At 43.5% G+C, this 23,541-nt stretch overlaps 1 protein-coding gene across 2 annotated transcripts in view; it reads right to left on the reverse strand.

Moving 5' to 3' along the window:
* Positions 1 to 23,541, reverse strand: part of LOC130291698 (transmembrane 9 superfamily member 2-like) — a 77,333-nt gene that overhangs the window by 38,732 nt on the left and 15,060 nt on the right. For both annotated transcript variants that reach the window (XM_056540817.1, XM_056540818.1), the window contains exons 2-5: positions 21,903 to 21,970; positions 21,571 to 21,664; positions 6,176 to 6,297; positions 2,195 to 2,324 (exon numbers count right to left, since the gene is read on the reverse strand). In XM_056540817.1, coding sequence (XP_056396792.1) covers positions 2,195 to 2,324; positions 6,176 to 6,297; positions 21,571 to 21,664; positions 21,903 to 21,970 — 414 coding nt within the window. The remainder of the gene's footprint in view (positions 1 to 2,194; positions 2,325 to 6,175; positions 6,298 to 21,570; positions 21,665 to 21,902; positions 21,971 to 23,541) is intronic.

The following is a 23,541-nucleotide window of genomic DNA, read 5'->3' on the forward strand; positions in this document are numbered from 1 at the left end:
TCTTCTGTTACATTGCAACATCATAGTTTTGTGCAAGTTTAACTAAAAAAAATTTCTTATTTTTTTTTCATTTTTGGACATAATATTTGGACATCATTTGATATACTTTACCACAGGCCCCTTGACAACAATAAGCATGAGCTGTCCCATTTGACATAAATGGGGAAACTAGAGATGAGCGAACTTACAGTAAATTTGATTCGTCACGAACTTCTCCGCTCGGCAGTTGATGGCTTTTCCTGCATAAATTAGTTCAGCTTTCCGGTGCTCTGGTGGGCTGGAAAAGGTGGATACAGTCCTAGGAGACTCTTTCCTAGAACTGTATCCACCTTTTCCAGCCCACCGGAGCACCTGAAGGCTGAACTAATTTACGCAGGAAAAGTCATCAACTGCCGAGCCGAGAAGTTTGTGACTAATCAAATTTACTGTAAGTTCGCTCATCTCTAGGGGAAACTTTACTGGACATACTCTGTGGCCTTTGCAAAGGTCATTCCTCAGGGAGGGGGAGGCTGAGCTGTGAGCTTCATCTATTGTCTTTTCTATCTACTGGTGTTACCTTTTAATTGTCCAGCATCCTCCTCCTTATTATCTCAAACAGAACAGGAAGTCTCAGCTTAGTTTTAAGCTTAGTGGCCAGAATAAACATTGCACAACTTCGGGATTATTTTGTAACGTATATAGTAAAATTAGCAAAACATCCCCAAAAATTCTTAAAAATGTTTAATATAAAAACATGATTTGAAGGAAATATGTAAGCAGATTTTACCCATCTAGTAACTGTTGGCAACATGCTGTTATGTTGGGTGAAATCGGTTTTCTTACTGTTTCCTAATGTCCTCCATAATGGTAAAAATCAGCTCATTTTCACCAAAGGCTGTCTGGGCATGCTGGGAGTTGTAGTTTTGAAACTCCTAGAAGCAGCAGTGAAGATCACTTTACAGCGATCTTGACTGCTGCCTTTGATGCCGCCGCTGCCTCAACTTGCCTGCTGGTCGTCCAAGCTGCCTGCTCTATATCTTCCAAGTATCTGCCACCGGTCCCCCCCCCTCTATGGCCACCGCAGCCATCATCTCCCGTGTATATTTATTGTACTTTTTACCACAAGTGTACTATTACACAGTCATTGATCGTTAGGTGAATGATGTATTTCTGGTCTCTGCACTTTTGTTCTGACTGCTGCTGAATCCTTTTTAATTATGTTTTATATTTATTTATATGTGCTCTAAATAAAGATTGTTTACTTTTTCATTATTCTATGAGTTTGGTGCTTTTTGTGATAGTTTATTATTCATGTTTGCACCAAACATTCGTTGCTTTTTTGCAACATTGGCCTTACTATTGGTTTATATTGGGGACATTGTCTCACACTTGTTGCATTCGAGACCAGATACAGAGTAGTAGTAGACCATGTATGCAGCGGAAGAGCCTCACCAGTACTCACCGGGTCACAGTCACATGAGGTGCTAAAGGCTGCTGGAGGAGCCCAGCTCAAAAGCAAAGCCAACACTGACCACAGACTCCACATCCCACACACTCGGCCTGAACACGACTTCAGCGTGCGCCATCCTCCGTTCAACTCCTGCGTGTCGCTGGGCCATGAGATGCCAGGCCAAGCCACAGCTGGGCCGAGCCACTGCCTGAGCCGGGGGATGTTGGAGCAGGTAATCGCCAGTTTGCAGCCTGTTTCCGGCGCCACCTCCTTCCCTTTGTGCTCTGCTTTTGAGGATCGTGAGCCGGCGTTATGACATTTCTGCCCAACAACTAATCAGTGCACGATTATTTGATAACTGAAATCGTCAACAGCGATTTAAGTAATCGATTTTAATCGATAACGTTGATTAATTGTTGCAGCCCTAGTAGTCTGCTTGTCTGTTTCATGTAGACATACATTTTATTTGTGGGACACACACAAAATATATACCAGCATAAAACAGAATAAATACAGTCACAATACTACAACCGGTCTATTGAAACCTATGGCTTTGCCACAGTATATGTCAGAATACCTTTCTTGATTACCATATATCCCGATAAGCCAGCAGAATACAGCCAAAACATAATGTTAACAGCTCCTGAGAATGTTTAATGTTCATCAGTTGCTGGCACAGTGTAATATATATTTCCTGCTATAACACCACAGACACCTGTACATAAATAAAAGGTTACTAGAACTTAGGTCATGATGACAACTTACATTGATAACACAGGCATCTTTCACTCTCCCATCTGAAGTGACTGTACATCCTATTGGAAATCCTGGGCTGCAGTATTTCTGGCTATCCTCCACATCATAACACCAAGTCACTGGCATGTTATCAATAATCCTATTAAAGAACATAAAGGAAAATCCACTCAGCAATTACTAGTAACAGATAGAATGTGATTCCTGGAATACAGGTAAAAGCTAACATTTCTACTTTTTGGCAAGTAAACCAGGAGTCCCAAAATCAATATGTTTTCTGGAACAAAGCACCAATGAGACAAGGAAATTCTAAATTTACATGGACAGACAGATCTTTTAACAAAAAACGAAAATCACCCAGCAGTTTTTCAATATTTTGAGTTTCGAATACACTAGGGTAGCACCACACATCATGGACATACAATTTTCATATTACAATTAACATGAAATTCTTTGTTTAACCCCTTAAGGACGCAGGACGTAAATGTACATCCTGGTGAGGTGGTACTTAACGCACCAGGCCGTACATTTACGTCCTGTGCATAACCGCGGGCATCGGAGCGATGCCATGTCATGCACGGCTGATCCCGGCTGCTGATCGCAGCCAGGGACCCGCCGGCAATGGCCGACGCCCGCGATCTCGCGGGCGCCCGCCATTAACCCCTCAGGTGCCGGGATCAATACAGATCCCGGCATCTGCGGCAGTGCGCAATTTGAATGAATGATCGGATCGCCCGCAGCGCTGCTGCGGGGATCCGATCATTCATAATGTTGCACGGAGGTCCCCTCTCCTTCCTCCGTGCGGCTCCCGGCGTCTCCTGCTCTGGTCTGAGATCGAGCAGACCAGAGCAGAAGATGACTGAAAACACTGATCTGTTCTATGTCCTATACATAGAACAGATCAGTATTAGCAATCATGGTATTGCTATGAATAGTACCCTATGGGGACTATTCAAGTGTAAAAAAAAAAAATGTAAAAAAATGTAAATGTAAAAAAAAAGTGAAAAATCCCCTCCCCCAATAAAAAAGTAAAACGTCCGTTTTTTCCTATTTTACCCCCAAAAAGCGTAAAAAAAAAATTTTTATAGACATATTTGGTATCGCCGTGTGCGTAAATGTCCGAACTATTAAAATAAAATGTTAATGATCCCGTACGGTGAACGGCGTGAACGAAAAAAAAAATCCCAAATTCCTACTTTTTTAATACATTTTATTAAAAAAAAAAATTATAAAAAAATTCATTAAAAGTTTTTTTATATGCAAATGTGGTATAAAAAAAAAAAGTACAGATCATGGCGCAAAAAATGAGCCCCCATACCGCCACTTATACGGAAAAATAAAAAAGTTAGAGGTCATCAAAATAAAGGGACTATAAACGTACTAATTTGGTTAAAAAGTTTGTGATTTTTTTTAAGCGCAACAATAATATAAAAGTATGTAATAATGGGTATCATTTTAATCGTATTGACCCTCAGAATAAAGAACACACGTCATTTTTACCATAAATTGTACGGCGTGAAAACGAAACCTTCCAAAATAAGCAAAATTGCGTTTTTCGTTTTAATTTCCCCACAAAAATAGTATTTTTTGGTTGTGCCATACATTTTATGATATAATGAGTGATGTCATTACAAAGGACAATTGGTCGCGCAAAAAACAAGCCCTCATACTAGTCTGTGGATGAAAATATAAGAGTTATGATTTTTAGAAGGCGAGGAGGAAAAAATGAAAACGTAAAAATTTAATTGTCTGAGTCCTTAAGGCCAAAATGGGCTGAGTCCTTAAGGGGTTAAAGTGCATCAGTCACCTAGAATAGGCTTGCGAAGCTGCATTTACAGTGCAATCAGTTGGGGATGGACTCAAAGCGAGCCATTTTTAGGGCTGTACAGTAAAAATGAGGTTTTTTTTGGGGGGGGGGGGGACATCCCCTCTCTAGAACTGCAAATGGTTTTATTTATTTATTCTTTTTAATTAGGCCCCATATGCTGCAAGTAACATGTATCCAAAAATAAGGGTACTAAGTAATTGAAAGTTTCTCATGAGTGTGATTTTGACAGTAAACAAGTTCCTCTATTCAACACAGCTGCAAAACATTTTAAGACCACTGACAATCATGAAGGGGGACGTGGGGGAGGGTTCAGGGTGCCTCCAGTGTACTACCAGTATAAGCTGCCTAAATTTACATAAAGTAAATGTATAAACATGTCGGACTAGGATTTAAATCCGAAGTAGGCCCACCAAGAAGGACCACTTCAGGTGTAAAAGGGAATCTTTTTTTGTGGTAACAAAAATGTGTGATGTGAACAAGGGCAAACAAGCTTTAACCAACGGGGCAGATTTATAGTAAATGCGTAGGTCTGGTAGTGCAAAACAACCATCTATTTTTCAACAAGTAAGCTAGTTTTACATTTATTAAGTCATTATTTCACACAACCTTTAACAAAAAAAAAAAAATAAGTTAAAAAAAGAAAAAAAGCCCCAAAAACTGCATCATGGAGGACAAAAAAAAAAAAAAAAAAAAAAAAGAGTGCATTTTTGTGGCCAATAAGACAGTACAAAAAATAGGAAATGTACTTTCCTACCTTAGGGTAGGTGGAAAAGGCTGGGACCAATTGTCTGTCTCACCTAGTCCATTTTAACACTTGATGAACTCCCTAATTTTCCAAAATAATTTTTTATAACTTTTTTTCTTTGCAACATTCGTAAGGCTGCATTCACATTTAGTTTTTACAATACGGGTGCCAAATCCAGCTGGGGGAGGGGCAAACCGGGCTCTCCCGTACCCCACCCGGACCAGCGCTGAAATCCATTTACTTTAATGAGCCGACCGGCGTCAAACGGTGACTCCGATCGGCTCATTTTTTACCCATATGCAGTTTATTGACTGGACCTAAAAACCATAGTATACTACGGTTTTAGATCCGGTAACAAAACCATATACGGGTCAAAAACGAGATGACCGGTGTCCCCGTTTGACTCCGGACGGCTCATTAAAGAAAATGGATTTCAGCGCTGGTCCGGCTGGGGTACGGGAGAGCCCGGTTTGCCCCTCCCCCAGCTGGATCCGGCAACCGTAATATAAAAAGGAAGTGTGAATGCAGTCTTAGAATTATAAGCAAGAGCTAGCCTTGGTTTTCACCACCTGTCTATTTTACGTTGTTCTGTTCTGTAATAAAAGCAGAACAACAAGAATAACAGCAGTGTCATATCTGCTGCCAAATACAGACACGGCCCAACAGTAACAATGACTTTAATGGACTACAGAATAGCACAGCATGCTATGTTTTTTTGTGTGTGGGACTTTTGATGGAACCTGCAATAGAAAATTCTTATGGATGTAGATATTACTACTGTACATACTGTGAGACAGGAACACTTTAGGGGACAGATGAAAGGGAGTATGACTGCAAAATCACACTACACAGGGTTTGTTTGTAGCAAGTTACCACTGAGATAATACTTTAGTTTAAGGGCTACAGACTCAATGCGGGGAATTTAATATTGTATGTAGACTATATTTTTGCTCTAAATTTGTCTGTAAATGTGCCAGTTACTTTTTTTTAAAGCCATTTTCTCATGATTGTGTAGGTACGTCAAAATAAAGTTTTTCTGCAGTGGTCGTAAATCTATCATGTGTAACTTTTGGTAAAAAGTCACACATTCTGTCAAAAAATCTAAAAACAGTCCAGACCTGGCTTACAAAGCTGGGTGTGGATAGCATTTGTAAAAAGTAGTACATCTTGGCGCGATGGGTTAAAAAGTCGAAAAACTAGTTGCAACAGAGCGGCCAACAACAAGTGGTGTGCTGAATGTCATTTAAAAATAACAATGTAAAAAAATAACATACTAGCACCATATTTATCACATGCTATGTGACCATTTAATAAATCAGGTGCACGTACACATTGCCACCACACACAAAAAATAAAATGAAATAAAGTTGTTCACCTACACCAACATGGCCCTTAACGTGTTTAAAAATTCTGAACTTACCAGTGATGTTGATAATTGAGCTGTATTGCTTTTTTAATGAAATCAAGATAATTGTTTTTTGGATTATCTTCATATTGCTTTCGGCAAACTTCCTTACAGGTTTCATTCTTGTTGAACTTAAACTGAAATGAAAAGGTTTCCAAAGAACAGTTAAACAGGAGCAATTGTACTCAGATTTTACTCAAGGAATTAAGGGGTACTTCAGAAGAGGCAACATTGTTTCAAATCAATTGAAGACAAATTTACCGTATATACTCGAGTATAAGCCTACCCGAATATAAGCCGAGGCCCCTATTTTCACCCCAAAAACCCAGGAAAAGTTATAGACTCGAGTATAAGCCTAGGGTGGGAAATACATCATCCCCCTTCATTATCACCGCCTGTCATCATCCCCTTGTCATCATACCACACAGTCCTGCAGCACCGGACCAGCGCACCCTAACGTCCCGCCGAGCGGAGGCGAGTACAGAACTAAAGGGGGTGAGAGGGGGCTGGATGATGTCGAAGGCAGCAGTGGTCTTCAACCTGCGGACCTCCAGAGGTTTCAAAACTACAACTCCCAGCAAGCCCGGACAGCCGATGGCTGTCCGGGCTTGCTGGGAGTTGTAGTTTTGAAACATCTGGAAGTCCGCAAGTTGAAGACCACTGAGGGCGGAGAGTTCACACGAGTATAAGCCGAGAGGGGAGTTTTCAGCACGAAAAATAGTGTTGAAAAACTCTTCTTATACTCGAGTATATACGGTATACAGATTTGTAAATTACGTCTATTTAAAATATTCTAGCCTCCCAGTTCTTATCAGCTGCTGTATGCTCTAGAGGAGTGTGAGAGCTGTGTAGTTATTTCCAGTCATAAACAACAAAATCAACCTAAGATGTAATTAAATTAATCCCATGCTCCCACACAATTATAATACTCCAAGCCATTTATTAACAATGCAAGAGTGTGGAAAAACATGGTTAAAAACCACAGCCAGGTCAAGCTGAGCGCGATTCATACCTGGTGGATCCGCGGCTAAAACCAGACATCACCGATCGGGCTGATGTCCGGTATTAACCCTTTAGACGCCGCCATCAAAGTTGATTGCGGCATCTAAAACGGGAGAACACCCTTGCCGGTTAGCTCAGCAGGCTGTTTGGGACCACCGCTGTGAAATTGCGGCATCCCGAACAGTTGAGAGGGCAGCGGGAGGGTGCTTACCTTCCTCCTCGCTGTTCGATCAGTGTTCTATTGCTCCAGGCCTGCCATGCAGACTGGAGCAATTGAGCACAGATAACACTGATCAATGCTATGCTATCAGTATATGCAATCAAAGAATTGCATGTAACTATGGGGACAAAAAAAAAAAGTTTTAGAATAAGTTAATAAATGTGATTTAATCCCCTTCAGTAATAAAAGTTTGAATCACCCCCCTTTTCCCATATATAAAAAAAAATTATATATTAATATATATATATATATATATATATATATATATATATATATATATATATATATATATATATATATATATATATATATATAAATAAAAACAAACATGTGGTATCGCCGTGAGCGTAAATGTCCAAACTATAAAAATATAGTGTTAATTAAACCGTACTGTCAGTGGCGTACACTTAAAAAAATTCCAAAGTCCAAAATTGCATATATTTTTGGTCACTTTGTATACCTTAAAAAAATAAATAAATAAAAAAATAAAAAAAAATTTAGAAAGCGCAATCAAAAAGTTACATCAAAACAACAATAGTACCAATAAAAACTTCAGATCACGGTGCAAAAAAGGAGCCCTCATACCGCCCCGTATACGGAAAAATAAGAAAAGTTATAGGGGTCAGAAAATGACAATTTTACACATACTAATTTTGGTGCATGTAGTTTTTTTTTTTTTTTTTTTTTTAAGTAGTAAGATAAAATAAAGCCTATATAAATTAGGTATCCTTGTAACCATATGGACCTACTGAATAAATATATGGTGTCATCTTTACCGAATAGGGAACTGTGTAGAATTGGAAGTCCCAAAAGTTACAAAATGGCATTTCTCTCCCCCCAATTTTACCCTACATACATTTTTTTTTCTGGTTTCACCCTAAATTTTATGGCGAAATGATTGTGAAAGTACAATTGGTGGTGCAAAAACAAGCCCTTATATGGGTCTGTAGGTAAAAAATTTAAAGGGGTACTCCGGTGAAAAACTTTTTTTTTTTTTTTAAATCCACTGGTGCCAGAAAGTTAAACAGATTTATAAATTACTTCTATTAGAAAATCTTAATACTTCCTGTACTTATTAGCTGCTGAATATTAGTGGAAATTCTTTTCCATTTGAAACACAGAGTTCCTAAAATGGACAAGATGTCAGCAGAGAGCACTGTGCTCATGATGTCAGCAGACAGCTCTGAGTTTCAAAAAGAAAAGAATTTCTGCTGTAGTATTCAGCAGCTAATAAGTACAGGAAGGATTAAGATTTTTTAATAGAAGAAATTTACAAATATGTTTAACTTTCTGGCACCAGTTGATTTAAAAAAAGATAAAAGTTTTTCACCGGAGTACCCCTTTAACCCCTTAACCTCTTAAGGACCCATGACGTATGCATACGTCATGAGTCCCGGTCCTGCGATATAACGCGGGGTCACACGGTGACCCCGCATTATATCGCGGCGGGCCCGGCGTCATAGTGAAGCCGGGACCCGCCTCTAATAGCTGTTAACCCTTTAGCCGCGCGCTCAAAAACGAAAGTAAAAGTGCCGGCTAGCTCAGGGAGCTGTTCGGGATCGCCGCGGTATAATCGCGGCATCCCGAACAGCTGTAGCACAGGAGGAGGTCTTCTTACCTTCTCCTGTGCTGTCCGATCGCCGAATGAATGCTTCAAGCCTGAGATCCAGGCTTGAGCATTCAATCGCCGAAAACACTGATTGATCCATTCCTATGGAGATGGATCAATCAGAGTAAAAGATCAGTACATGCAATGTTATAGCCCCTTATAGGAGCTATAATATTGCATAAGAAAAGTGTAAAAAAAATCATTAACCCTTTCAATTATCCCTTCCCCTAATAAAAGTTTGAATCACCCGGCATTTCCAAAAATAAAAAAAACATTATGTAAATAATAATAAAAATAAACATATGTGGTATCGCCGCGTGCGGAAATGTCCGAATTATAAAAATATACCGCTTTTTAAACCGCTCGTTCAATGGCGTACGTGCAAAAAAATTCCAAAGTCCAAAATAGCGCATTTTTGATCACTTTTTATACCACAAAAAAGTGAATAAAAAGTGATCAAAAAGTCTGATCAGAACAAAAATGGTACCGCTAAAAACTTCAGATCACGGCGCAAAAAATGAGTCCTCAAAGTGCCCTGAAAACAGAAAAATAAAATAGTTCTAGGGGTCAAAAGATTACCATTTTAAACGTATAAATTTTCCTGCATGTATTCATGATTTTTTTCGGAAGTGATACAAATTCAAACCTATACAAGTAGGGTATCATTTTAACCGTATGGACCTACAGAATGAAGATAAGGTATCATTTTTGACAAAAAATGTACTGCGTAAAAACAGAAGCCCCCAAAACTTACAAAATAGTGTTTTTTCATCAATTTTGTCGCACATTGATTTTTTTTCCCGTTTCACCGTAGATTTTTGGGTAAAATGACTAATGTCATTACAAAGTAGAATTAGTGACGCAAAAATTAAGCCATTATATATTATTTTAGGTGAAAATTTTTAAGAGTTATGATTTTTTAAAGTTAAGGAGGAAAAATTGAAAATGAAAAAACGGAAAAAGCCCGGGTCCTTAAGGGGTTAAGGACCAAGGGTTTTTCCTTTTTTTGCATTTTCCTCCTTGCCTTTAAAAAATCCTAACTCTTTCAATTTTGCACCTAAAAATCCATATGATGGCTTATTTTTTGCGCCACCAATTCTACTTTGTAATAACGTCAGTCATTTTGCCCAAAAATCTACGTCGAAACGGAAAAAAAAAATCATTGTGAGACAAAATTGAAAAAAAAACAAAAAACGCTGTTTTGTAAATTTTGGGGGCTTCCGTTTCTACGTAGTACATTTTTCGGTAAAAATGACACCTTATCTTTATTCTGTAGGTCCATACGGTGAAAATGATACCCTACTTATATAGGTTTGATTTTGTCGTACTTCTGGAAAAAAATCATAACTACAAGCATGAAAATTAATATGTTTAAAATTGTCATCTTCTGACCCCTATAATTTTTTTTTGCGCCGTGATCTGAAGTTTTTAGCGTTACCACTTTTGCATTAATAGGACTTATTGATATTGAAAATGCACTATTTTGGATTTGGAATTTTATTGCGCGTACGCCATTGACCGTGCAGTTTAATTAACGATATATTTTTATAATTCGGACATTTCCGCACGCGACGATACCATATATGTTTATTTTTATTTACACAGTTTTTTGGGTTTTTTTATGGGAAAAGGGGGGTGATTCAAACTTTTAATAGGGAAGGGGTTAAATGATCTTTACTCACTTTTTTTTGCAGTGTTCTAGCCCCCATAGGGACCTATAACACTGCACACACTGATCTATTACATTGATCACTGGTTTCTCATAGGAAACCAGTGATCGATGATTCTGCCGCTTGATTGCTCATGCCTGGATCTCAGGCACTGAGCAGTCATTCGGCGATCGGACAGCGAGGAGGCAGGTAGGGACCCTCCTGCTGTCCTGTAAGCTGTTCGGGATTCCGCGATTTTGCCGCGGCTATCCCAAACAGCCGACTGAGCTAACTGGCATACTTCCACTTTAGATGCAGTGTTCAACTTTGGCCATCGCCCCGCGTTATAGATCGGGAGCGGACACATGACGTTCCAGTACATCATGTGTCCTTAAGGAGTTAAAGAAGATATCCCATGCAGCAAAGAAAAAAAAAAAATACCAAGCCATTCCATAGTATATTCACCTACCACCTTTCTGACATGTTTGTGATTTTTTTTCCGGCCCCCATTCACCGGCTATTCAGCTCATAAATTCCAGTTACTTCCTGGTTATGGTGGCTATGCCTGTGATCTCAAAGACTAGATTTCCCTACATGCACTGCTCTCATTTCCTGCTCTCAGCTGCCTGAGCAGAGAGCTTGTTACCACCCCTAACTTATGTTAGTCACTCCCACAGCTCTGCTAGCTCACTCCCACATAACACTGAGCTCCAATCATAGCCCTATACAGCAGGGTGGACACATAACACTGAGCTCCAATCATAGCCCTATACAGCAGGGTGGCCACGAGGAAACAAACTAATCTCAGTGCTCAGAGAGAGGGACCCTGGAGTAGAAGCTGCAGTTTTACACTGTAAAATCACTCCCTCCCCCTCCTCCTCCTCCTCTCAGTGAAACAGCTTTACAGTGGCACAATCACCTCCCCCTTCTCTGCCCTGCACTCCTCTCTCCCCAGTGCTCAGTGTGACAGCTCTACTCTCCCTCCCCTCCATTCTCAGTGTGACAACTCTACGCTGGTAGCTCCCTCCCCTCCCCCCTCTCTTCCGTTCTCAGTGTAAAAACATTAGCAAGGAGAGGGGAGAGAATCAGCCTGTTTGCTGGGGCTGCTATAATCTGAATCAGCCTGCATATAGGCTGTGCTGCTCAGCCAATCACTGCAGAACAGAGGGAGGACAGTATGAATATTCATCAGATGGGAGGGGCTAAGGCCGAGCTCAGGCAGCTCTCTGCAGCACAGGGGTTTTCTGGGTAATTGTCACGTCACGGCCCCTGGATGCTGCTGATAACAGCCTGAATAGGGGGTCGAAAGTCATGAAAACCTGGAACAGCTGAATTTCCTGTCAGACAGAAGAATGCAGATAAAGCTTGTTTCTAAGCAGCATTGGTAATGGAAGTGATTTACAAACCTATATAACTTTACCTTCTGCACTAAAAGCTGAACAATTTTTTACTGTGAGACTTGTCCTTTAAGGACTAAGCGTTTTTCCGTTTTTGCATTTTCACTTTTTCCTCATCACCTTCTAAAAATCATAACGCTTTCAATTTTGCACCTAAAAATCCATATGATGGCTTATTTTTTGCACCACCAATTCTACTTTGCAGTGATATTAGTCATTTTACCAAAAAATCCACAGCGAAACGGAGAAAAAAAAAAAATCATTGTGCAACAAAATTGAAGGAAAAAAAAATTCATTTTGTAACTTTTGGGGGCTTCCGTTTCTATGCGGTACATTTTTCGGTAAAAATTACCCCTCTTTATTCTGTCGGTCCATACGGTTAAAATGATACCCTTCTTATATACCATATATACTCGAGTATAAGCCTAGTTTTCCAGCACAATTTTTTGTGCTGAAAACGCCCCCCTTGGCTTATACTCGAATGAACTCTCCGTCTGTCAATCCCTTCTCAGTGGTCTTCAACCTGCGGACCTCCAGATGTTGCAAAACTACAGCTCCCAGCATGCCCGGACAGCCATCGGCATGCTGGGAGTTGTAGTTTTGAAACATCTGGAGGTTCGCAGGTTGTAGACCACTGAGGCCTTCGTCATCATCCAGACCCCCCTTTAGTTTTCTACTCACCTCCCCTCGGTGGGAAGGAAGGGTGAGCTGGTCTGTGACATCCCTGCGCATGAACATCCCTGTGCGTCATCGTCAAGGCAACATCACTAGTCCGGGGCTGGCCCGGAGCGGAGAAGAGGGCATTCCGGTGAAGATGGACAGCCTGGAATGACTAACACTCTCCACCGGATGGTCCCTGCAGCATAGATGGCCCAGACCAGCTCACCCTTCCTTCCCACCGAGGGGAGGTGAGTAGAAAACTAAAGGGGGGTTTGGATGATGATGAAGGCCTCAGTGGTCTTCAACATCTGCGGACCTCCAGAGGTTTCAAAACTACAACTCCCAGCATGCCCGGACAGCCATCGGCTGTCCGGGCATGCTGGGAGTTGTAGTTTTGCAACATCTGGAGGTCCGCAGATGTTGAAGACCACTAATGAAGGGATTAACAGGCGGTGATGATGTATTTCCCACCCTAGGCTTATAGTCGAGTCAATAACTTTTCCTGGGTTTTTGGGTTGAAATTAGGGGTCTCGGCTTATATTCGGGTCGGCTTATACTCTAGTATATACGGTAGGTTTGATTTTGTCGCACTTCTGAAAAAAAATCATAACTACGTGCAGGAAAATTTGTACGTTTAAAATTGTCATCTTCTAACCCCTGTAACTTTTTTATTTTTCCGTGTATGTGCCAGTATGAGGGCTCATTTTTTGCGCCGTTTTCTGAAGTTTTTATCGGTACCATTTTTGTGTTGATCGGACTTTTTTACATTTTTTTTATTATATAAAAAGTGACCAAAAATACGCTATTTTGGACTTTAGAAATTTTTTGCGCGTACGCCATTGAGCGTGCGGTTTAATTTATGATATAATTTTATAGTTTGGACATTTACGCACGCGGTGATACCACATATGTTAATTTTTATTTTTATTTACAGTTTTGTTTGTTTTTGTGGGAAAAGGGGGGTGATTCAAACTTTTAATAGGGAAGGGGTAAAATGACCTTTGTTAACTTTTTTTTTGCAGTGGTATAGCTCCCATAGGGACCTATAACACTGCACACACTGATCTATGCTGATCCCTGCAAAGCCATAGCTTTACACGGATCAGTCAGATAGGGGCTTGATTGCTCAAGCCTGTAGCTCAGGCTTGGAGCAATCAATCGACGATCGGACAGGTAAGGAGACCTCCGCCTGCGTCCCAGCTGATCGGAACATCGCGATTTTATCGTGATGTCCCGATCAGCCCGACTGAGCTGCCGGGAAGCGTTTACTTTCGTTTTCAGAACGCTGGTCAACTTTGATCGCCGCGTCTGAAGGGTTAACAGCGTGCGGCACAACGATCGGTGCCGCACACTGTTAGCCCAGGGTCCTGGCTATCGTTAGCAGCCGGGACCGACCCGGTGTGATGCGGCGAGTACTTAACAGGTTAAAGTGTTCTAATTTTTAGAAGGTGAGGTGGAAAACACGAAACAAAAATTAAAAAAAAAACTGTCGTCCTTAAGAGGTTAAAGTAATTTATTTTTTTGCTTTGGTTTTGCTTTATGCGACACATTTATATAATCATGGGGTGTTGATTTATTTTTTTTTTTTTGTACTCCCCATAAAATCTCGCTCTGGTAGCCTTCATTGGGGGACACCTATACTGATGGGTATATGCTCTTGCCACTAGGAGGCACTGACAGTAGGAAAAAAAAAGTCTGCTCCTCCCTGGCAGGATATACCTGCACGCTGGAAGTGAGGTTATCCATTTTGTCACAAAGCAGTAGGAGAAGCCAACAAAGAAATATGTCCGAAGGACCCTGGAAAGGAATTCCAGATAAAAACACCAGAGCCGGGGAAAAAAAAAATCATCCGGACACGACATGAAGAAATGGGTGGGTGCTGTGTCCCCCAATGAAAGCTACGAGAAAGATTTTACAGTTTGTACAAAAAAATCTCCTTTTCTCTGTCGCTCTTCATAGGGACACACACATACTGATGGGACGTACCAAAGTAGTAGAGGTAGTAGCCTGCCGTAAGGCTCACAGGCAAGACCCTGGGCCAAAAGGCAACAGAGGCCTGGAACTGAGGGTCCGGCAGTGCCCACCATCCATAGAGATGGACTACGACATCAGGAAGGGACCACCCTAGGAGAGACTCTAAACCAATAGGCCACAGAGACAAGAAAGGGGTGCTTTGGAGACCCGAAGGGCCATAACCAATGTAGAAGGAGGTAGCAAACCAACTCCAAGAAGCGCAGAACCAAACAGAGGGAGAGCCTGGCTGGCAAACAAAAGGAAAAGGGAACGACAAGAGAACCCCATACGGAGCACCAACCAAAACCAGAGATCAAGGCGAGAAAACACCTGGGAGAGTGGCAGACACCTGAGGCCCGAAGGCGAGCACAGTCAAGGTGAAGACCAGAAACTGTTGGAAAAAGAGGAAGAGAGATGAAAACAGTTTCCAGAGAGGCACGGTGCGGAAGATCAAAGACCTGAGCCAAAAAACTGTAGGCTCCAAAAACCACTGTCCCAGCGAGAACACCCGGGGGGGGGGGTCGACGGAAGAGGACTCCGATAACACAGCACCTGAACAACGGGAAGGAAAACACATCCACACAAGCAGAAATTGGCCCGACTGGCGAAAACCGGCAGACCATATTGCCCTCCATCCCCCAGAGTACACAGACCCCGAAGGAGGAGACTGAAAGTAGTCTGGAGGTTGTACACCTGTAGGGGGAGCATTCCCAACATCTGCGAAACGCTCTGGGAGACATAATGCTATGTTGAGACAAGAAGGGCAGCACAGAAAGACCGCCAGCAAATGGGATTACGGAGAAGTCTGGAAAGGACCACTACACATGCCCGAGACTGCAATCATCACTAAGGCCTGAAGAAGCAGGAGGGCAAACCTAGAAAAGAAGGCACGCCACGGCAGCCGAGGAAAGTGCCCAGTACGAGACTAACCAGTCTCAGACCCTAGAGTGCTCCGAAGCAACATTATGTCAGGGCAGGAACGATGGGGGGGGGGGGGGGGGGGAAGCAAATAGGGAACCAGCTGGGGCTCCCAGGATTTGGGCACAGGAAGGTTACTCCAAAAGACTGTTGGGCCAGTGTAGCACAACTGACACTCTCTGGAAGGGTGTGTTTCTCCTTCCTTTTGACAATGTGCTAGACCGGCTGTCACTGAGCCAAACATAAAATGCATAAACCCCTCCCAGCATGAGCAGTAGAGACAACCAAGAAGACAGGAGGAGAGCCAGGCTGCAATGGTGGGCAGTAAGCCCACAAGCATAGCTGGCAAAAAGCTCTTCTGATTGTTTGAAGCAAAAAAAAAAAATTTAACATAAAACACGTGCCCAGCCAGGTACCCCACCCATGTAGGGGGGAGCGAGAGATGGTGCCATCTGGGCAGAAGAAGTGCTCAGCGAAACCGTTCCCCTGGTGGAGGGAAAAACAAGGTGTGGTGGAGATGAAACTCAGGCACTGACCGTGTCAAACTCCCTGATCTCCGAATACCCTATGGAAGTGGGAATGTCAAAGTGCTGCAGGTACTGTAGAAGCAGGGAAATGCCGCCCTACGGCAACGGTCAAAGTAATGGGTAGTCCTAGCCCCCAGGGCATGGAGGAGCCATAAGCCTCCCCAAAGGGATCTGAAACCTGGACACTGGAGCTGGGTAAGGGTACAAGACGTGACTACGAATACAAAGAAGAAGCATATGCAGCAAGTAGCGTTGGGAGGAACACCCCCGTCAACTGAGCCATCCTGGCCATTGTCTAAGGCAACAGAGCAGGCACCTGAGCCACCCTGCACAGGAACCCAGGAAGACATCTGGGAGCATGGGGGGGCTACAGACTGTCTCTCCCCATCAAGCCCCATGCCAGAATAGAGGTGCTAAACCGCCACAGACCCATGTTAACAAGATCACAGAATGGCCCAATGTACATACCACCGAAAAGGAGGGGAAGAGGGCTCTACCCATGCAGAGCATCCAAAGCATATGTAGGGACACTGACATGGGTACCTTACTATAGTAGTAAGGCACCAAGAATGTAGCCACTAAAGGAACCGTAGAATCCAAATGTCCGGCAGTATTGAAAACAGGCTCAGCACCCAACGGCATGTCACAACGATGCCCTTAGCAGACTCCAGAAAGGGAAACAGACCTCAGCCATGGGAGCATCAGGAATGGAGGAGGTGACCTGGTGGATTAGAAACCCAAGCAGACACAGTCTGGCTAATAGGCATAGGGACCATGACACACTGAAAGTCGGTTTCCAGCCCTCAGCCGTGAAAGCGGCAGGCATGTGAAGAGGGACCTGGTAAAGCAGGGAACCCTGTGAACCACTATGTAGTGCATTGTATAAGGCCCATGGAGCAACATGGGGTCACTCACTCGGAACCACAGCATGGCAGTCGGTTATCATAACTTCCGCCATGGTGCGGACAATGTACAGTGGGACTTAATAGTAAACCATGCCGACAAACGCCACGTTGGCTGGAATAGGATTCCTCCCACCAGCAGAGAGATACGGGACACCCCAGCCATGCACGCGGCAGTCCAGAGATGGGAGGCCGACTGTGGCAGAAGACAACAGTCTGGCTTAGTGAGTACACATCCGAGCACTCCGGGGCAACAGACAGATAGGCGAGAACTGTGTCCCCTTGATGCACATGGGAGGGCGGGGAGGCCCAGGAGCCATGGACAGAATCCCCACCCCATTGGGAGATCAGGGGAGACTGTGGAGCCATGGATTGTATACGTCATAGGATCCACGGGACACGCCAGGCCATGTCTTCGGGTACTGGAACTCCAGCTGCAGATACCTCAGCCAAGAGCTAGATGACAGGCGGCAGAGGAAACCACACACACCACTGTCTGGCTTACTGGTATGGGTCCATAGTATATAACTGGTTACTCCTTCAGACACCTCGCACAAGCAGTGGGGAGCCGGAATGCCAGCCACAAATACATTAGCCATGAGTGAAATGACAGGCGGAGGAGGCAACCACACAGACCACTGTCTGGCTTACTGGTATGGGTCCATAGTATATAACGGGTCATTCCTCTGGACACCTCGCACTAGCAGTGAGGTACCGGAAAGCCAGTCACCAAATGCAGGCGCTATGAGATTGGTGACCTGTGGAGGAGGGAATCAGTGTATGCACACGCCACGCTGACTCCCCCACCTCTATAAAGGCCACCAGCCGGGGAGGAGAAGGAAAACCCCACAATCCCGCTCTGCAAGAGAGGGGGCAGGGGACAGAGATATGGGCCGAGTCCCCATCCCGTGGGGGGGGGGGGGGGGGAACAAAACCCCTGGGTCCCGCTCTAATGGAGAGGGGGGAGGAACTAAGCTCCGAGAACTCGGCCAGCCAACGGTGGAAGGGACAGCAGCCAACCCCAGCTGCTCATGGGGAAATAGAAGGCATGTAGGCATCTGCTATGGAAGCAGCCGACACCAGAAGAGTCGAGTGCGGGTGCTCAGTTACCTTACAGGAGCGGCGAGCAGCATACTGTAGGATCGCCTGCCGCTCAGAGGGGGGGGGGGGGGGGGGGGGGTAACTGTAGAACCCGGGTGCGAGGGCTCCCGCCGGGCTGGAGCAAACCACAGCCCTGAACCAGGGAGTCAGAGGAGGAATACAGCCTCTGACATCCTTGGTAGCCTGGAGGGCTCACTGCAGGGAGGAGAGGGGTGGAGGAGAGCAGAAAGGCGTCAAGCTTCCCTGTCAGGCGCTCTGAAGGCAAACGCCGACAGGGAGAGTCCCCCCTCAGTTGATCCCTCCCAGATTCCCGCGCTAAGCTCTGGAAGAGGGGCGGAGCTACCTGCCGCCATTATGGCTCCTGGCAGCCAGCACAGTGCCGCAGGAGCCAAGAGTTGTGACCAAGGGGGGGGGAAATTCTGTGGCCGCAGAAAGTATAGGGAGCCGCTGCAAAAGCCGGCGGCTGCCATGAGACAGAACGGCCGGCGTCACTCCCAACCTATAGACAAGTGAGACTACTGGTGGAAATGCAGACCCCCTGTAAGACCAGGACCATGGCCCCTTAAGTACCCCGTTGAGGACAGGCATATTGTCAAACCACAAGTGCAAGTCCACAAAGTGACAGTGCTAGATACCCAGGGAGAATATTAATCCCTCAAGTCCAGCCACAGGCCCTGCCAGAAAAGGGGGGGGGGGTACATACTCACCCAGACTCCATCTTCATATACTACCTTAGACTGCTTCAGCCAGCTTATGGCCACGCTGCATCATACCAGGCTAAGATAGCGGGGCAGTGGGGGACTCTGACCTAGGGTACAACCGCCAGGCGCTTGCCGTTGGCGAGAAGGGGTTAACAGTACATACCATGTCTGTGCCCCTGTGTCGCATATAGGGGAACAGGTAGTGTCATGCTCCTGAACCCCCACCTGGAAATGAGAAATAAAGGGAAAAAAAATAACTAAACAGCCCTTACCAGAAAAAAAAAAAAAAATACAAATAAAAAAAGACCGGGTCTGGAGAGCACCAGACCTGTGTCTTTCCTCCTACTGACACTAGCTAAAACTGATTACCTCACTTCCAGTAGGAGGGTATATCCTGCCAGGGAGGAGCCAACCTTTTTTCCTAGTGTCAGCGCCTCCTAGTGGCAAGAGCATATACCATCAGTATGTGTGCCCCCAATGAAGAGTGACCGAGAGAAAAAAGAACAAACAATAAATCACTTTTCAGAACACCAATTTGTAGGTTTCCTCCTCTCCTCTGATTTTTCTACATTAACAGACGTTTAAAAAGTGCTCCCCAAGCCATTCTTGAATGCCAGGTTTGACCTGGCTTGGACTTGTGACATTCTTGGGGGGGGTTGCAACTTTAAAAAAATAATTTTTTTTTATCTCCAAGTGTGACATTCGCATGTCACAAATTCATGCCCTTTGCAAAGTGAAAACTGAAAGTTACTTAAGAAAGGCTGTTTATTTTATGCATACCCACAAAAGTCACACAAAAAAAATTAAAATAAAAATGAAGAAAGCTTATGCACACATGCAACATTTTGTGCGCCCGGAGTAAGCAAAAGAAACCCAAAAACCTCTAAATGCAATAATAAATCTCCTCCACTATCATTACTAAATTTGCAAATCTGTATAACATTCTGTCTCCAGTTGATGTAAAAGTCTCCAGAACATACTTTTCATAAAAAAAAAAAAAGCTTAATACACTGCTCAAAAAATTAAGGGAACACTTAAACAGCACAATGTAACTCCAAGTCAATCACACTTCTGTGGAAGCAACACTGATTGACAATCAATTTCACATGCTGTTGTGCAAATGGAACAGACAACAGGTGGAAATTATAGGCAATTAGAAAGACACCCCCAATAAAGGAGTGGTTCTGCAGGTGTTGACCACAGACCACTTCCCAGTTCCCATGCTTCCTGGCTGATGTCTTGGTAACTTTTGAACGCTGGTGGTGCTTTCACTCTAGTGGTAGCATGAAACGGAGTCTACAACCCACACAAGTGGCTCAGGTAGTGCAGCTCATCCAGGATGGCACATCAATGCGAGCTGTGGTAAGGTTTGCTGTGTCTGTCAGCGTAGTGTCCAGAGCATGGAGGCGCTAATAGGAGACAGGCCAGTACATCAGGAGACGTGGAGGAGGCCGTAGGAGGGCAACAACACCATCAGCAGGACCACTACCTCCGCCTATGTGCAAGGAAGAGTAGAAGGAGCATTGCCAGAGCCCTGCAAAATGACCTCCAGCAGGCCACAGATGTGCCTGGGTCCACTCAAACGGTCAGAAACAGACTCCATGAGGATGATATGAGGGCCAGACGTCCACAGGTGGAGGTTGTGCTTACAGCCTAACACCGTGCAGGACGTTTGGCATTTGTCACAGAACACCAAGATTGGAAAATTCGTCACTAGCACCCTGTGGTCTTCACAGATGAAAGCAGGTTCACACTGAGCACATGTGACAGTCTGGAGATGCCGTGGAGAATGTACTGCTGCCTGCAACATCCTCCAGCATGACTGGTTTGATGGTGGGTCAGTAATGGTGTGGGGTGGCATTTCTTTGCGGGGCCGCACAGCCCTCCATGTGCTTGCCAGAGGTAGCCTGACTGCCATTAGGTAACGAGGTTAAATCCTTAGACCCCTTGTGAGACCATATGCTGGTGCGGTTGGCCCTGGGTTCCTCCTAATGCAAGACAATGCTAGACCTCATGTGGCTGGAGTGTGTCAGCAGTTCCTGCAAGAGGAAGGCATTGTTGCTATGGACTGGCCCACCTGTTCACCAGACCTGAATTCGATTGAGCACATGACGTCTTGTTCCACCCATAACGCCACGTTGCAGCACAGACTGTCCAGGAGTTGGCGGATATTTCAAAGTTGGATCAGCCTGTAGTGTGGTTATCCACTTTGATTTTGAGTGTGACCATATCCAGACCTCCATGGGATGATAAATTTGATTTTCATTGATAATTTCTGTGTGATTTTGTTGTCAGCACATTCAACTATGTAAAGACGAAAGTATTTCATACAATTAGGTCATTCACTCAGATCTAGGATGTGTTATCTTAGTGTCCCCGTTATTTTTTGAGCAGTGTATCTTTAAAGCTTTAATGTAATATAAATTAACTTTTGAAATGTCGCACAAGCATGTCAAAAGTTTAGAAGCCAAGGTCTCAGTACAGAGACGCACTTCGATTGTTAGCTGTAGATGGGTGAAGCATGCCTCACTTTTAGCTCAGTACTTAAAAGGAGCAGGTGGGCTCCTTATACAATAATGGAGCCTCCCTCTGGCAATAAGTTGGATTGCCCACTGGGCTGGGGTGTAAAGACCGTTGCTGTGTGTTTCACTCTGCTATAGCTAATTAATATTTTTCTATGTAAATGTTATTAATTCCCCCATAGTACAAACCTTGTATGGTGATGAAGCAATTCTTTCTCCAAAAAGCACTTGGCCAAGATTCTCTGAAGGATGCTTCTCATCTTTATCCTTACAAAAGTCAAAGCTGGAGAACAAAGAAGCAATGAGTTTCTATCGATGATATGAATCCTTATAAGCATCAATACAGTCGGAGCTTAAAGCCTTAAATCCAATCACCAAGAAAATGTATTACTGTAAATGAAGCATATTCTGACAATGGTATCGTTGTAAAGACTTAATTATTTTATGGTAAGGTCTCTGCAGGTGCTGTAAAGTAATCTGACAAAGTGCACTAGAGATCTGGAATAATGTGATTTACTTACGCATCATACTCATATGGCAAGACAGATTCCACGGAGTCCAGGCGGTTTACGAACAGCTCTATTAGAGACTAAAAATAAAGAAACGGGACAATGTAAAATACATGAACCAAATGCCTATTATTTATAAAACGCTAAGGGGAAGATTTATCAAAACCTGTGCAGAGGAAAAGTTGCTGAGTTGCCCATAGCAACCAATCAGAGCGCTTCTTTCATTTTGCAGAGGCCTTGTTAAAAATGAAAGAAGCGATGGGATTGGTTGCTCTGGGCAACTTTTCCTTTGGACAGGTATTGATTAATCTCCCCCTAAGAAGCTGAAGATAACACATATCTGGCCAGACATTTCCCTTGTAATAAAAACAGAGCCCTACATACTTGCCCTTAAAATTATTGCATACTGGCCCCTGAAATTATTGGCTAACCACATAATAAAAGAAGGGGATGGGCTGTTACACGTATTCTTAGGCTGGGTTCACACCACATTTTTGCAGTATAGTTCCCGTATACATTTTCAATTTGAAAACCGTACGGAACCGTATTGAAAACCGTATGCATTGACTCTCCATTGAAAACCATATGCCAAACGATGCATCAGGTTGTGTCCGTTTTGCATCCTGTACGGTTTTGGTCAGTCTTTTTCCCGTACCCAAAACCGTAGCCTACCACGGTTTTTGGTCCGGGGGAAAAACCTTATTGAAACAAATACTTTTTTTTTGACTTTGCACGTTTTATTTTTTTCTTGAAATTTCAATTAAACAAGTAAAACTTTATTCATAATGGAGTGAAAAGTTAAAAACTTTCCCCCCCCCCCCCCCTTTAAAAAATGGATGCAACCGGACATCATTTTTCAAACTGTATAAGGTTATCAACCGTATACGGATTTCAATTTGTATTGTATTTGTACCGTTTTGAGGAATCCGTTTTTTTTATCAAAAACCTGATACGGGAACTGTATTGCAAAAACGTGGTGTGCATGCACCCTTGTTAGGCTGCATTCATATCTCGATTTTACACTACGGGTGCCGGATCCGGCTGGGGGAGGGGCAAACCGTGCGCTCCCGTACCCCAGGCGGACCAGCACTGAACTCCATATACTACGGTTTTAGGTCCAGTCACAAAACTGGATATGGGTCAAAAAGGTGAGGAGGAAAAAACGAAAGTGCAAAAAACGGAAAAACCCGTGGTCCTTAAGGGGTTAATGAGCCGACCGGAGTCAAGCGGTGACTCCGGTCGGCTCATTAACCCCTTAAGGACCACGGGTTTTTCCATTTTTTGCACTTTCATTTTTTCCTCCTTACCTTTTAAAAATCATAACCCTTTCAATTTTGCACCTAAAAATCCATATTATGGCTTATTTTTTGCACCATCAATTCTACTTTGCAGTGACATCAGTCATTTTACCCAAAAATCTGCGGCGAAACGGGGAAAAAAAAAAAATTATAACTACATGCAGAAAAATTTATACGTTGAAAATTGTCATTTCCTGACCCCTATAACTTTTTTATTTTTCCACATATGGGGCGGTATGAGGGCGCATTTTTTGCGCCGTGGTCTGAAGTTTTTAGCGGTATCATTTTTGTATTGATCAGACTTTTTGATCGCTTTTTATTCATTTTTTCATGATATAAAAAGCAACCAAAAA

This window comes from Hyla sarda, chromosome 9, assembly GCF_029499605.1.
Source record: "Hyla sarda isolate aHylSar1 chromosome 9, aHylSar1.hap1, whole genome shotgun sequence".
Lineage (NCBI taxonomy): Eukaryota > Metazoa > Chordata > Amphibia > Anura > Hylidae > Hyla > Hyla sarda.